We start from the raw sequence: 15,469 nt of genomic DNA, 5'->3' as shown, positions 1-15,469 counted from the left end.
GGTACCAGATCAACTTTTGCATCTTATTCGTGAGAGATACACACGGGAGCTGCTTTGTAACCCTCTACATGCTGCTATGCTTTGTGTGATCATAGAAGACAATAAGGAATTTCTCACATCTCCACCAAGCCTCAACATCACGACATTGTACAAAGAATTTATATTTTGCTTGGCCAAAAGGTTTGTCAAGAGAGAAGGTTTGTCAGTGGATGACAAGGAAATTGAAGGGGGGCACTACCGTGATCTAATTTTGAAAATAGGAAAGTACGCATTTGATGCACTCTTGGAAGATAAGTTGACCTTTACGGCAAAAGACCTTCCTCGAGATCTTTTAAAAATTGGATTTGTAGTAAAGAACAAGGCGTCCAAGAAAATCCGATGCCAGGAAGTCTCGTATTCCTTCTTGCACAAATCACTGCAGGATTATCTTGCGGCATTGCATTTTGCTTGTTGTTTGTCTCAAGGTGATGAGGATGTTTTCTGGTATGTTGATTCTGATGTACTAAGGACGTTTCTTCACTATGATATCGTTTCTATGATCGGTCCAGATAGGTCATGTGTTGCCGTCAAGTGTCTCGGGAAAGTGTTGGAATCTGGATGGAAAGATCTCAAGAATCAGGATCGATGCAATGTTTTGGATCGCGTACCATCTTCTACGGTGTATTTTATTGTAATTGGATGGATTTGTGAATTTTTAGATGAGTGTAACCGACAAAATCAAGATATCCTCCCTGAGGTGGCCCTCTATCTCCCGAAATATGTTATATTTAACCCTTTTTACAAAAACAAAAGGGTTGTATCAGGTCTGTGCCATTGGTTGTCTTACCAACCTGGCGCGGTGCATCACGGGACTTGTTCTCTACCTGTTTCTGATGTGAGTGTTGCTGAAGCGAAGAACACGGGGACTGTAGAACTCTCTCTTTTTACCTTTTTTGCTGAGTTTTCCCTGGTGAGCGGGATAATACAAAAAATTCTAACAGTTCTCAAGCAAAACACTTCACTGAGATGTTTAAGGTTACATTCACTTGGTATCCATCCAGATAAAGCCTTGCTGGCTTTGGCGGATCTTATCGAACATAATAACGTGATAGAGATCTTACAATTGGACTTTCCATTAAACATTCGTGTTGTCAATGCGTTAAAAGATAACAAGTCCCTGAGAAGTCTGGACCTTTCCTTTCAAGGATGCGAAGATGATTGTGTTAAGGCGATTGCTAAAATGATTTCTAGCAGTACGCTTTTGAAAGAGCTTACAATAAACGACATGGAACCTAAGCATGTAGATGTTATTGCTAACGCTTTAAAAGACAATGTATCAATCAAGACTCTGAAGCTGCCTCGTCGTTTTCAATTTCTAAATAGCCTGGTCGAGATGTTATCACGGAACAATGTTTTAGAAAAAGTAGTTTTTGGCTTATGAAGGATTATCAGGCGGCGCATCTCTTAAAAACCATGAAACACGAATCTGAAGAGGGTGCGCCTCGATATAGTCATCATTTCCGATGAGGGCTCTGTTGCACTTGCAGAGAAAATAAAACAGAGCAAAGTGATAGACAAATTAAGAATAGGCAGCAATGAAAAAAGTACCTGTGGGCCTATTGGTAAAAGTGCCATTGCGTCAGCCCTAGCTCTAATGGTTATGTGTAATCGTTTAAATGATCATCAAAATCGTATTTGCCCTTTCAATAGCGCACTGTCAAATAAGGTTCATTTAGAGTCTTTTTTGTCTGCATTCACCGAGAATCTGAAGTAAATTCCACTCTTGTTTGTAAAAATGTAAAAAGGGGTACAGGCTATTCGACTGCTGGAATGCCAAATAAAGTAAATGCGAATAAAAGGGTAAAAACAGAATCAAGCAATCAATCAGAAAGACGATTTATTTTGTAGAAACCGTCGTGGAAAGTTGGTGTCTAAATATGGAAGTGTTATTTGAGTTACAAGTACTCAGTTATGATTAAGTTGGTGATGTGATGGTCTTTACATGGAAGTTTTGGGACGCTTCTCAAGCCACGCTTTGATCCCTGGGATGGCGGCAATGTGTTCATGGAATTTCTTCATCTTAGAGCACTTCTTTAGGACTTCAAAAGGTGCATTGTCACACACGTTAAACACCAGGTTGTCTGCATATGTCAACTACGAAAATAAAAGCGAAAGAAATCACACTTAGAGTTTTAAATAGATTCTGTGCTAGTATTTTCTTTTGTTGGAGGCTTTATGGATAAAATAAAGCTGATCTAGTGGGGGGGGGGGGGCTAGAGGGTTTAAGACCCCCCCCCCTTTGCCATATGCAACAAAAAAATACCCCCTCCCCCTTTGTCACAGAGAGCCAAACCCCTCCTTCAGCAAAAAGTGATATCCGCCCCTGTGAAATGTTCAATATATGGAATATCTACTAGACTACTGAAATCTGAGAAATGCGAAGCATTACTTTTTATAAATAGCACTCCCTTTGCAGAGGTTTCTTTGTTGCTCTTTTTTCTACTGCAAAGATATGTCTGCATGTGAAGATAGAAAAACCGAGTTGATGGAGCCTCTCACAATTCATTTGCACTTCATTTCATTTCATTCATTTGCACTTCATTTCATTTTATTTCATGGAGCCTCTCACAATTCATTTGCACTTCATTTCATTTCATTTGCACTTCATTTCATTCATTTATTTGCACTTCATTTCATTTCATTTCACAATTCATTTGCACTTGCAGAGCAAATACAACAGAGCAAAGTGATAGACGAATTAAGAATAGGCTACATTAAAGCCATAGGGCCTATTGATGAAAGGGCCATTGCGTCAGCTCTAGCTCTCAATAAATCAATCAAGTCGTTAGAGCTTTATGGTGATGTCCTCTCATCTCGTGTTGCAGATAGGCTGTCACAAAACACAGTAATTGAAAAACTGAAAATTCCTACACAAGGACACATAGAGGTCATTGCTACGTCTTTATTACAGAATCCGTCACTAAAGAGTCTAACTATTTTTGACGCCGACAGAATTGGCGCCGGAATTGATGACCCTGATGCTGTAGTAATTGCAGAGATATTGTCAAAGAACGGCGTTTTAAGGGAACTAGTCGTACACTGTAAAGAAATCGGAGACAAGGGCGCGTCCGCTTTTGCAGATATGTTGTCGTACAACTCGGTGATTGGAGTACTAGATTTATGGTCTAACCAATTCAATCGCCACGGATATAAGGAAATCAGACTTGCTGCACACAAAAGGAGATGTCGTGCAGCGCCACACGCAACATAATATAATTCCACCCTTCCTGCTCGTAATTCCGTCGTTAGCAATCCCCCCCCCCACACACACACACACACACGCACACTAACACATCCCCTTTCAATTTTCTGTATGGTCCGTTCCTAGGATCTAATAAAAGAGATCATGCGTTTTCTGTAAACTATAACACCTTGTTTGCTGGGTCCCGAAAGTCTTGTCAAATCCAGCAACATCTGATATCGTAGCTGAAAGGAGGCAACCAAGCCTTTTGCTTTATTATCACGGAACAAGAAAAGCGCGCTAGATAAGTAGGAAAGTATAAATATACTCTAGATTTAGTCAAAGCTCCACGCAAACAGACCTAACAACAGGTCAGTGTTTATGATTTCTTGTGCTTGCTGTTTGGTCCGTTTGCCTTGTACAGTTTTATGTACAGTATTTGTATCTATCTGTTCAGATATAACCTCAAGTAAATTGAATGCGATTTTATTAAGGCTGTTTGGTGGTATTACTTAATTCATATGGACTAGTTTGCGATTCGCAAGTTTACCTCCGTGCACTTCACAGCACTCCGCATAATACTGTTTCATTCTAAATACTTTGACAAGGGGGAGCCTTTTATGGAAAAGGGCTTATTATTTGAAATAACTTTTCCCGTTTTTTTGTATTTTTGTCTCAGACACACAAGTCTCAGATGCTATAAACTAGCTCGTTACAGTTGTTTCTATGAATAACATTTGGTCCCCCTTTTTCAAACTCAAACGAAACAAACCCAAGTCATTGTTGTTTTAATGATATTTATGCTTAGGGGAAAGGGGTCTTTATAGAGACAGGGCCTTACAGGGGTGGGGAACGTACCCCTCCCAATATTTTACAAAATTATGAGGAAATGATAATAGGGGAGTGGTTGTGCCCCCAATATTCTCTTAATGTTTCTTTATCGTGCCCCCACCCCTAATATTCTGAAGCCTGCAACAGCTTTGAGAGAGATGCGGCTATACCCTTGACTCCTTATGGGAAAACTGTTGCGTGGGCTGCCTGGAGGATCGGCGTTTCAAAGGGGAGGAGATTTTCTGTTGACCGCACCCAATATGTGGAGTAAACGTTTAGATTTATTTTCATGACAGTAAATGCTATTATTGTAGCCTTAGTGTGAATTTTGGGGGTCATAAACGGTAAGGTATTTTTTAGGGAGAGGGTTATTAGAGGGACGCTTATTCGAGTTTACATACATATCTCAAATGCAAACTCATTTCTCATCATCATAATTTGGCAAAGGTGGCATCCAAAATACATTTTGCACCCTGCCGCCGTCTATTTCACTTGGCCGGTCCTGCCGAGGGATTCCATCGCCGTGTCCCTAGAGATCGTATCAGGGAATGACAGTTTCCTTCGAACTCGCAGGCAGCCGGCCGGGGTCCCATATTATCAGATTGAAGTGTGACTCAGCTTTTGTTCGGAGGCAGCGACCAGCGAATTTAAGCCTACCCAAGGTAGGTCTGTGAAGATCTCATGCAGGATTGAGCGTCTAGACTGGAAGTGTGTTGGACTCGGCGGAGTTAAAACAAATTTAATCGAAACTACTGCAAATCAAAGCTTTCTATTTCCTTCCTTGACAAACACACAGATTGCCCTATTACGAATGGAAACAGTGGTTTTAGTTTGCTTAATTCTCTAACTTGTAGTTTGTTGTTAGGGCCGTAACGCACATTAAAAACTAGGGTGTAGGCACAAACGTGATACAACTAGGAGAGCAACCACAACTCTTACTGGTCATCTTCTAATGATTTAAGAAAAATACTGGGAGGGGGGCACAGCTACACCCTTTCTGGTCATTGTCTTATAATTTTATATAAAACTTGAGGGCCGGTAGGCATGCCCCCTGGCCCCTGTTAATGGTTATATGTACAGTACAAGCAATCAATCAGAAAGATAATTTATTTCATGTCAGGGCACTTCTCTAGGTCTTCGGCAGGTGCATTGTCACACACGTTAAACACCAGGTTGTCTGCATACGTCAACTAAGAAAATAGAAGCGAAAGAAATCACACTTAGAGTTTTTAATAGATTCTGTGCTAGTATTTTCCTTTGTTGGAGGCTTTATGGATTGGATAAAATAGAAGCTGATCTAGTGGGGGGGGGGGGGGGGCTAGAGGGCTTAAGAGCCCCCCCCTTTGCAATATGCAACAAAAAAATACCCCCTCCCCCCTTTGTCACAGAGAGCCAAACCCCTCCTTCAGCAAAAAGTGATATCTGCCCCTGTGAAATGTTCAATATATGGAATATCTACTAGACTCCTCGCCTCTGATAAATGCGAAACATTACTTTTTATAAATAGCACCCCCTTTGCAGAGGTTTCTTTGTTGCTCTTTTTTTTTCTACTGCAAAGACATGTCTGCATGTGAAGATAGAAAAACCGAGTTGATGTAGCCTCTCACAATTCATAGTAATATACATTTTAACATTAGTTTTACCTTGTCTGTAACCTTTTTATTTCGACAGATTAACTTTAACCGTTCGGCTAAGGTTCCTCTGAAACGGGATAGTGGAGAATGGGAAAATGACCCTTGACACAGTGAAAAAGGAGGAGTGGCGCGTCCTTTATCAAGTGGTACTTGAGATTCGGGATTTGCCCACCGATTCACGTCTTATACTCGTTTACGAGGAAAAAAAGGTTAAGGCTTCAGACCTAGCTGTCGGTAGAATTAGGTTTTAGTATTAAGACTTTGACTGCAAAAATTATGAAAATGTTCTCATTCATAATAATCACGGGTGTAGCTTGCCATTCGCACTGGCCGTGTAACAAGTTAGTTACTGACATCCGTAGTCGTAGCAACATTGTCGTTATCAAAACAAACCTAAAAGCTTTCCATGGCTGTCAGTGTCGGACTACCTAAGGGATGCCGCTATAGGAGTATATAAATATGGGTGCTTACCAAAGATTCTTTTCAGAGGTGAACAGAGCTTGTAACGACGACCATTAAAGCCCGGTACCGTCACCCGTACGTCTCCAGTCGTCTCGTTACAATAGTCACTATCATCGTGATCATCATCATCGCCATTATCATCATCATCATCGTAAGCACCATTAGATAATCGTGATAAGCTTTTATTATCAACATTTTATCATCAACATCGTGGTTTTTACTCTTAGCCATCATCATTGCCATGTAACTGAATAGCTGGAGATTTTGGAAATGTTTGTTTGTTCATCACTTGTATTGTTTAGCTGACAAGTTGTTTGTCTACATGAAGGCTTGTTCTAGAGTTCGTACGTGCTCTAGAAGTTGGACAGGGGCGAAGAATAACCGGGTTTTTTTTTGTTTTCTCCCTCTCCTCACCCCTCATTTTTGACCGCGTAATCAACGCCACACGGCACTAAAGGGAACTGGAACTGCCAATAGGCATGGAAACACAGAGAAAAACTTTCGGAGACATCAAAAAACAGCCCTTTTACAGGCTAATTGCATAATTCATTCGCATAACTATTTCATTCTCATTTTTGTCACAATGATTATCATCATCATTTGAACGGATGTCATCACTGTGCTCACTCGGAACTTTTCGTATCTGTGCACTTAATCGAAAGATATTCCCTCTTGGACTTCCTCACACTTGGGTGCCATAAAAATTCAGAGAAGGTGGCTCCCCCTAGAAAAAGCACTCGATAACCGACACGCCCATGACATTACTTGAGGTATGCCCTTATTCGTTACAAAGATGTGGCTGACCTGGTCACTAGAGCGCAGAAGAACCTAGCTTGCTGTGACTCACGGGAAGGGAGGGTTATGAAATTACAAGAGTCGAGTATGGTGCGCCCCAGTAAGTTGTTTCAGCGGTACAGTTGAATACCTTCTCTTCAATGACATCTTCTATCTGACAGGCTGAACTGGCCAATAACATCATCCGCGTGAAAGCACCAATGCTAAACAAAATCGCAATGGCAATACAGCTCACAGACGGGATGAGGGCGGGAGTCATAGTGGCCAAGTTTCGCCGAAGACCCGGGGAGGACGCGGAGGGATCAGAACCACGGCTATCAGACAGACGGCACAAGAGGGGCGTCATGTCCCCCGAGTACAGGAACTGCGTCAACCCGCATGACAACAACAAGTTTGCACACGATAGGGACCACTTGTATGAGGTCGGAGGCAACATAGGTGAGCAACATGCTGGGTCTATCTTAGGTACTCGTACGATGCAATATAGGTGAGCAAGACAACATGCTGAGTCTATCTATCTTAGGTACTCGTTAGAGGCAACATAGTTGAGCAAGTCTACATACTGAGCTCATCTATCTTAGGTACTCGTACAAGGCAACATATTTGAGCAAGACAGCATGCTGAGTCCATCTAAGATACTCATACGAGGCAACATAGGTGAGTAAGTCAACATTGCTGTGTCTATCTTAGATACTCGTACGATGCAACATAGATGAGTAAGTCAACATTGCTGTGTCTATCTTAGATACTCGTACGATGCAACATAGGTGAGCAAACCAACATGCTGAGTTCATCTATCTTAAATACTCGTACGATGCAATATAGCTGAGCAATTCAACATGCTGAGTCCATCTATCTTAGGTACTCGTGCGATGCAACATAGGTAAGCAAGTCTACATATCAAGTCCATCTATCTTAGGTACTCGTACAAGGCAACATAGTTGAGCAAGACAACATGCTGAGTCTCTCTTAGATACTCATACGTGGCAACATAGGTGAGCAACATGCTGAGTCTATCTATCTTAGATACTCATACGATGCAACATAGGTGAGCAAGTCAACATGCTGAGTCTTTCTTTGTTACTCGTACGATGCAACATAGGTGAGCAAACCAACATGCTGAGTTCATCTATCTTAAATACTCGTACGATGCAATATAGGTGATCAAGACAACATCCTGAGTTCATCTATCTTAGATACTCGTACCATGTAATATAGGTGAGCAAGACAACATGCTGAGTCTCTCTGAGATACTCATACGAGGCAACATAGGTGAGCAAGTCAAAATGCCGAGTCCATCTATCTTAGGTACTCGTACGAGGCAACATAGTTGAGCAAGACAACATGCTGAGTCTATCTTAGATACTTGTACGAGACAACATAGGTGAGCATGCCTACATACTTAGTCCATCTATCTTAGGTACTCGTACAATGCAACATAGGTGAGCAAGTCAACAGGCTGAGTCTATCTTAGATACTCATACGAGGCACGATAGGTAAGCAAGTCTACATACTGAGTCGATCTTAGATACTCATACGAGGCAACATAGCTGTGCAAGTCAACAATGCCTGTCTATACGTCTGTAATCTGTCTATCTGTCTATCCGTAAGTTATCTGTCTGACCGTCTGTATGTAACTCTGACTGTCTGTCCGTCCGTTATCTGTCCATCTGTCCGTCCTTTATATGTCCCTCTGTCCGCGCATTATCTGTCTCTACTTTATCTTCCTGACCCTTGTTCGGGCTCGTAGATCTTGTAGTACCTCACCTAGGCTTTTGCGATTTCAGGGGAGCGTTGTCTTGACAACGACATCAACATGAAGGCGCTGTACAAAGTGGATCCCCACGCCGAATGGATAATAAAGCCGCGCTCGGATTACGAGTAAACGCCGAGAAGCATCCGAACAATCCTCGAAGCCATAACGTGGCAAAAGATGCTCTCGTATTTTCGGACGGTAGGCCTTGAACAATCTTCGAACTCGACGAAATAACCCAGAGGATTATGGACGAACGTGGACGCTCTCCAAAACTATTGCAAACATCGTAAATTAAGCAAGAATATAGCCATGTGGTGTGATAATAACCGTATCATGGAGAGAGGTATATCAAGTTTGTCTCATCAAAATAATGCTTATCCGTCACACCTCTTTATAGAGCAAAGCGTTCGGATCGTAATGCCATTGCCATTGGTTCGCTACTGTATAAAATATTATATCTGACTTTAAAACTTATGCGATCGACTAAGATTTTTATACAAAATTAGGGAAAACACGCATTTATGGAGTATTCATTAAATACACCTGGGGGGGGGGGGGGGGAATATATTGAGGGGGGCTCCGAAAATTTTTAACATCCAAATAGGGGGGCCCCCAAATAAAGGTACTCTAAGGGAAAAAAAAAGAAAATTTTGGGTTTCTATATAGGGGGCGCCGAAAAAAAATGTTTACAATGAAAGGGGGGCTCTGAACTTTTAAGGTGTCTTGAGTAAAAAATCTCCCCCCTCCCCTCCCCCCCGGTGTAATTAATGAACACTCCCTTATGCTGGGACACTTGTGGCCTGGTTACCAGGAAAAAAAAACTGATAGAAAAACGTTATCTTTATAATCTATAATGTTAAATTCAAACCAACTCAAGTTCATGTTAGATCTTCAAGCTGGCAATTGGTCTTTTAACTATTTATCTAATTTATTCTAGTAACGCATTGGTTGCCAGGAATCTCGGAGATGGTGTAGCGTAATCTTGATTTTTGCCTTAGTTTTCACCAAGTGAGGGCGAGCACCAATAATTAATGTATGAAAATACTAATATGTGGTTTCCCTGTTCAACTATCAGTAAGATATTGCAATAATATTTCCATGAAGTTTTAATGTTTGTGTTTAATGTTTGATGGTGCAGTTATATTTCCAGGCAGTAGAAATGTCAGCTGACGATACAACAATATTTCCAGCTAGTTAATTGTAATTAGCAAAGTTGAAAGGGTGTTTTAAACTTTCTAAAAAAGGCAATATTTGAATTGATTATGATTCTAGAATACAGCTAGCAATAGACATTCCAATGGAAAGCACATTATATATCCTTATGGAGTCGAGGGCCGTGATGGATGCTCCGCCGCCTACTTTTCCATGTCACCTGCTCATTTTCTATTAAAATGTTGGAATCCTGCTTGTGTTGTTCTTTTGTAGCAGCTGGGAATCCTTAGATTTTGAGCCACGAAATATAGATTTGGGTTGTCAGGGCCGTAGCAGGGGATGGGGTATTGGGGCCACGTGAAGTAATCAGTGTTAAAGGAAAACGTCGCTTTGATGCGTTTCCGAGTAACAAACAACTGGATTATTAATACCGCATTCACCGAATTTCAAACTCTTCGAGATGAGCGAGGCAGAGAAAGAAGTAAAAGCACAAGATGCAAGTACAAATAGTCAGCGGGAAGAAAAACGACGGAAGCGTTCGCGTATGAAAAGCTTGCAAACAGAAATGGAGGACAGCCATTACGAGTGTGATTGCAACCACGCACTACTCATGGACAAGCTAGAATTAATGAACGCAAAACCCGACTCAACTATGCTAGCCATTAAACAGCTACAAGGAATGAACGCACTACTCGTGGACAAGCTAGAATTAATGAACGCAAAACCCGACTCAACTATGCTAGCCATTAAACAGCTACAAGGAATGAACGCACTACTCATGGACAAGCTAGAATTAATGAACGCAAAACCCGACTCAACTATGCTAGCCATTAAACAGCTAGAAGGAATGAAAAAGCAGATCTATACTCTGGAACAGAAAAACCAAGAACTCAAAAAAAAAGCTTGGAATTTTCACAAGAAGATATTATAACGATCAAGGAAGAATTCAAGATGGCGGACACGAAGCTTGAAGAAATGTCAAGTCAAGTCAGCCTGCTGGAAGAGAAGTTCGCTGCAGAAAGAAGTAGAGGCGTCAAGCTGGAAAGCTTTTCAAGGAGAAACAACTTGCGCTTCTTCGGAATTCCTGAAGGTACAAATGAAACTTGGAACGGTACAGAAGATGAGGTAAGGGACTTCATTCAAAAAAATCTAAAAGCGGGACCGAAACAAGCAGGAGATGTCAGCTTCGAGAGAGTTCACCACACAGGTACTAAAGATAAGTCGTCGCCACGCCCTATTATAGCGAAATTTTCCTTCTTTAAGGATAAAGAAGAGGTGCGTAGCTTAGCGAAAAACCTGGCCGGAACGAGCTTCGGAATCGCTGAAGACTATCCAAAAGAGATTGCCGATGTTCGTAAAAAGCCCGTACCTGTCCTTAAAGATGCCAGGGCAAACAATCACAAGGCGTACATTAAGTTTGATAAGCTATTTATTAACGATGCGCTTTACACCGGCCCGGAAGGGTATAGAGCTTATTAGGTTACCACTCGAAATCAGTTTCTTTCCATATATACTTGCAAATGTACTTAGGAAATTACATGCCGCCTGGAAGCGTTTCATCTAAAAACGTTTCATCTCGGATTTCCCAGTAGAATTTACACTTGAGGCCATTTTTTCTAGCTCAGTTTTAAAGGCGGCCTTAAATTTGTTATCCAGCAGATAGCAAAATTGTTGATGCAAAACTTGTTGTTTTTCCGTACGCATAATAATCAGTACTGTTTATGCTTCATGCGACATTTTTCAGTGTTTTATTGTAATCTATGTTTTGTTCTGTTCATTGTCGTTCAAATAGCAGCTACACACCTCCTTCTATTTTCTGAATGCACAGCTCATTATAACCCGTTTAATGCCTTTCAATATCACTGCTTGCTCCTTAAATGCACGCGGAATGAACACAAAAAAAAAAAGCGCAGGCAAATCTTTAGATTGTTGCACAATCAAAAATACAGCCTAATTTGCTTTCAAGAAACCTACAGCAGCAAGTCCCTAGAGAAGATATGGGAGGCGGAATGGGGTGGACCAATATTTTACAGCCATGGAAGTAATCACAGCAAAAGTTTGATGGTTTTGGTCAATCCAAAACTTGAAGCACAAATTTCAAACGCTGTTACGGATAAAAATGGCAGGTTTTGATACTTGAAATCACAATCGAAGACTCTCCTTTTGTCCTTGTCAATACCTATGCGCCTAATGACATAAAACAACAGCAACTCTTCTTCGACACAGTCAAAGAAAAATTGCGCGTTTTTTCAGGCAAACAAATCTTATGGGCAGGTGATCATAACTGCACGTTGACGCCATTGGATAAAAGCGGCGGAACAGATGTTAGCAAAAAACACATAGTAATCGATGAAATAAAAAGAGCTTGCGCCTCGCTTGATCTTGTTGATATTTGGAGAAATCAGCACCAAAATATAAGACAATACACGTGGCACAATGGAAATTTAAAAATACAATGCAGACTAGACTACTGGTTGGTCTCAAACTCAACAGTTTCGATAATGGAAAACTCGAATATTCTTGCAAAAAGTTTTTCTGATCACTCTGCCGCCATTATCGAACTAAAATCCAAAGATTTTGTCAAGCGTGGACGCGGGTTTTGGAAATCTAATAACCTGCTTCTTAAAGACCCAAAGTTTATTGAGGAATTGAAAGACACTATGCTACCGCACAATGAAAGATTCACGCCTAAAATGGGATATGCTATATATAAGATGGATATTAGAACATTTTCCGTGAAGTACACCAAAGGAAAAGCAAGAGAAAGAAAATATAAAGAGAGAGAATTACAAGCCGAATTCAATATTGTGCAGCAAAAATTGAACGAAGATATGAGCGATAAAAGAATATGTGTAAATTTTATGAAACCAAGCACAAATTAGATTTGCTTGCACGACAAAAAACAAAAGGCACGATCATTCGAAGCCGAGCCAAGTGGCACGAAATGGGTGAGAAAAATACGATATATTTCCTTAACTTAGAAAGAGACAACATGACAGTAAATACATTACAAAACTGAATGATGACAAAAGCAAAGAAATCACAGATCAGAAAGAAATTATGAATGAAATACAAGATTTCTACGAAAAACTTTACACGTCATCTCAAGAAAATGAGGGCGTGTCCACTTGCTCTGAGTATTTCTTTAGCACACCCCCAAGTAAAATACTAAATGACAGCGAACAAAAGCTATGTGAAGGGAGACACTTAGAAGATGAATTCGTACAATGTTTTAATGCAGCCTTTGAAAGAGGCGAAATGTCAATATCACAAAAACGAGGCGTCTTAACTCTTATTCCAAAGAAAACAACCAATAGATTTTATTTAAAGAATTGGAGACCTATAACCCTTTTAAATGTTGACTATAAAATCGCGTCAAAAACAATAGCAACTAGAATATCAAAGCTGCTGCCAGACATCATACACCCAAATCAAACTGGTTATGCGCGTAATCGATATATAGGGCAGAACGTGCGCATGATTTTCGATCTAATGGATGTGACGCAAACAGAAGATATCCCTGGAATTGCTCTTTTCTTAGATTTTCAAAAAGCTTTTGATAGCCTTGAGTGGAATTTTATAAGGAAAACATTGAAAACATTCAATTTTGGCCCAGACATAATCAAGTGGTTTAATAAATTCTACAACGACATTTCTAGCTGTGCGCTAAACAACGGATATGCCACACCCTTTTTCAGCTTCCACAGAGGTTAAGACAAGGATGCCCAATGAGTGGGATTCTGTTCATTTTAGCGGCCGAGATTTCAGGAAATGCAATAGGAAAAGATGAACAAAATAGAGGAATTAATATCAACAATTCAGAATTCAAATGAACACAATATGCAGATGACACGACAATCTTTGTAGCTGACATGAAATCAGCAAAGCACCTCTTTGCGCTCTAGAAGAAATTTAACAAATGCTCCGGGTTAAAGGTAAATCTTTCGAAATCAGAAGGCCTCTGGCTGGGTAGAAACAGACATTGTCAAGAAACGCCTTTCGGTATCCGCTGGCCAAAGAAATCAGTTTACGCACTCGGCATCCATTTCACTTATGATAAAATAACCTACTGGGGACGAGGAGAGCTGCTAATAAGACGCAAAATCCCAACTAAAGTCCCACATATTCTGGGGTCCGGGATGATATTTATACTATATTTATCACTCATCTAAAATCGGATATAAATCAGATATTTTTTCACAGGGTTCTAGTATCAGATATTTAGTCGATATTATAACAAAGCTCACAAACCTAATTTCTGATATTTATCAGATCTTATACCCTTAGAACTGCCATGTTGAACCTAGATTATTGCATCTCATGACTTGATAATATCAGATAAGATTTACACATAGATAGTCCATCTAATTACTGATATATATATATATCAGATACTATAACTTTAGAACTGCTGTGTTGAACCTTGATTATTTCATCTCATGACTTGATAATATAATATAATATCACATATATACTCGTTCTACAAACGTGACAGTCACAGTAGATTTCGTAGTCGGATATCCGATAATATTGAGGGGTCCAGCAGAGAGGACGAATGAATCTCTATAGATATCTAGTAGATTCTAATAAGATAATCTCAGATAATATCACAATATCGAGGGGTAAAGCAGATGAAAGGAAAGGATCTAAATAGACATCTAGTAGATTCTAATAAGATAATCTCCGATATTATCACACTATCGAGGGGTCCAGCAGATGGAAGGAGAGGATCTAAATAGACATCTAGTAGATGATAATAAGATAATCTCCGATATTATCACACTATCGAGGGGTCCAGCAGATGGAAGGAGGGGATCTAAATAGACATCTAGTAGATGATAATAAGATAATCTCCAATAATATCACAATATCGAGGGTCCAGCAGATGGAAGGAGGGGATCTAAATAGACATCAAGTAGATTCTCATAAGATAATCTCCGATATTATCACACTATCGAGGGGTCCAGCAGATGGAAGGAGAGGATCTAAATAGACATCTAGTAGATGATAATAAGATAATCTAGGATAATATCACAATATCGAGGGGTAGAGCAGAGGGAAAGAGGGTATCTAAATAGACATCTAGTAGATTAAATAAAATAATCTCCGATAATATCACAATATCGAGGGATGAGGAAAGGAGAGGAAAGGGGTCTAACCACTATCTAATAGCATATAATTAGAGGAAAACAATGATAATATCCTAATCTCAATATCAGATATCAGTGATAATGGTTCGATATCGCACCTATCTCTCCTATCAATTTGACAAGTTCCAGTATAAAAATGCTAGACTAAACTTACTTGAAATTGTTTGAAGAAACATACTTAAGAGGATGTGGGGATAGGTCTTGATTTCTATGTCTTCGCCCATGCTTGTTCGCTAATTTGACGCTCCGAAGTTGCTGGATAAAGGCAAAATGCGTTCATTTTTAAAAAATCGTATGCCTTCTTCACTATGTCCGCCATGTTGTTTTTGCGGACGTGGAGAAAAACTGCGACTACCTTTTTTTGCAGGTACACGACGAGTTCCCGTTAGTAAATGTTGAGAGGGAAGAACTTCGAAAACTTCTCAGCGATGAAGAAGCGCAAAATAGCCACCTCGATGTCGCATCCTAT

The 15,469-nt window shown here is 40.2% G+C and overlaps 3 protein-coding genes and 1 long non-coding RNA gene across 7 annotated transcripts in view; 3 read left to right on the top strand and 1 right to left on the bottom strand.

Moving 5' to 3' along the window:
- LOC5499925 overlaps positions 1-15,469 on the top strand; it is a 57,713-nt gene that overhangs the window by 11,873 nt on the left and 30,371 nt on the right. The gene's annotated exons all lie outside the window — the stretch shown is intronic.
- LOC116621159 overlaps positions 1-15,469 on the top strand; it is a 41,398-nt gene that overhangs the window by 20,147 nt on the left and 5,782 nt on the right. The gene's annotated exons all lie outside the window — the stretch shown is intronic.
- Positions 5,143-15,335, bottom strand: LOC125573496. Its single transcript, XR_007314079.1, has 2 exons — positions 15,155-15,335; positions 5,143-5,241 (listed from the first exon to the last, which is right to left on the bottom strand). It is a non-coding gene; the product is annotated as an uncharacterized LOC125573496 (long non-coding RNA).
- Positions 6,668-8,997, top strand: LOC116621164 (rho GTPase-activating protein 18-like). Its single transcript, XM_048733928.1, has 2 exons — positions 6,668-7,380; positions 8,730-8,997. Exons 1-2 carry the CDS (start codon positions 7,143-7,145, stop codon positions 8,825-8,827), a joined length of 336 nt encoding a protein of 111 aa, XP_048589885.1. The 5' UTR covers positions 6,668-7,142; the 3' UTR covers positions 8,828-8,997.

The sequence above is a fragment of the Nematostella vectensis genome, chromosome 11 (assembly GCF_932526225.1).
Source record: "Nematostella vectensis chromosome 11, jaNemVect1.1, whole genome shotgun sequence".
In the NCBI taxonomy this organism is placed as follows: Eukaryota; Metazoa; Cnidaria; class Anthozoa; order Actiniaria; family Edwardsiidae; genus Nematostella; species Nematostella vectensis.
Note: the sequence above shows the minus strand (reverse complement) of the source record. Positions and strands in the feature narration are given on the sequence as shown.

Bases quoted from the DNA above. Each gene is read 5' to 3' on its own strand.
- LOC116621164 (XM_048733928.1), top strand. From the start codon at position 7,143: ATGCTAAACAAAATCGCAATGGCAATACAGCTCACAGACGGGATGAGG. The intron at 7,381-8,729 runs GTGAGCAACATG...TTGCGATTTCAG, and splicing joins TGAGGTCGGAGGCAACATAG to GGGAGCGTTGTCTTGACAAC.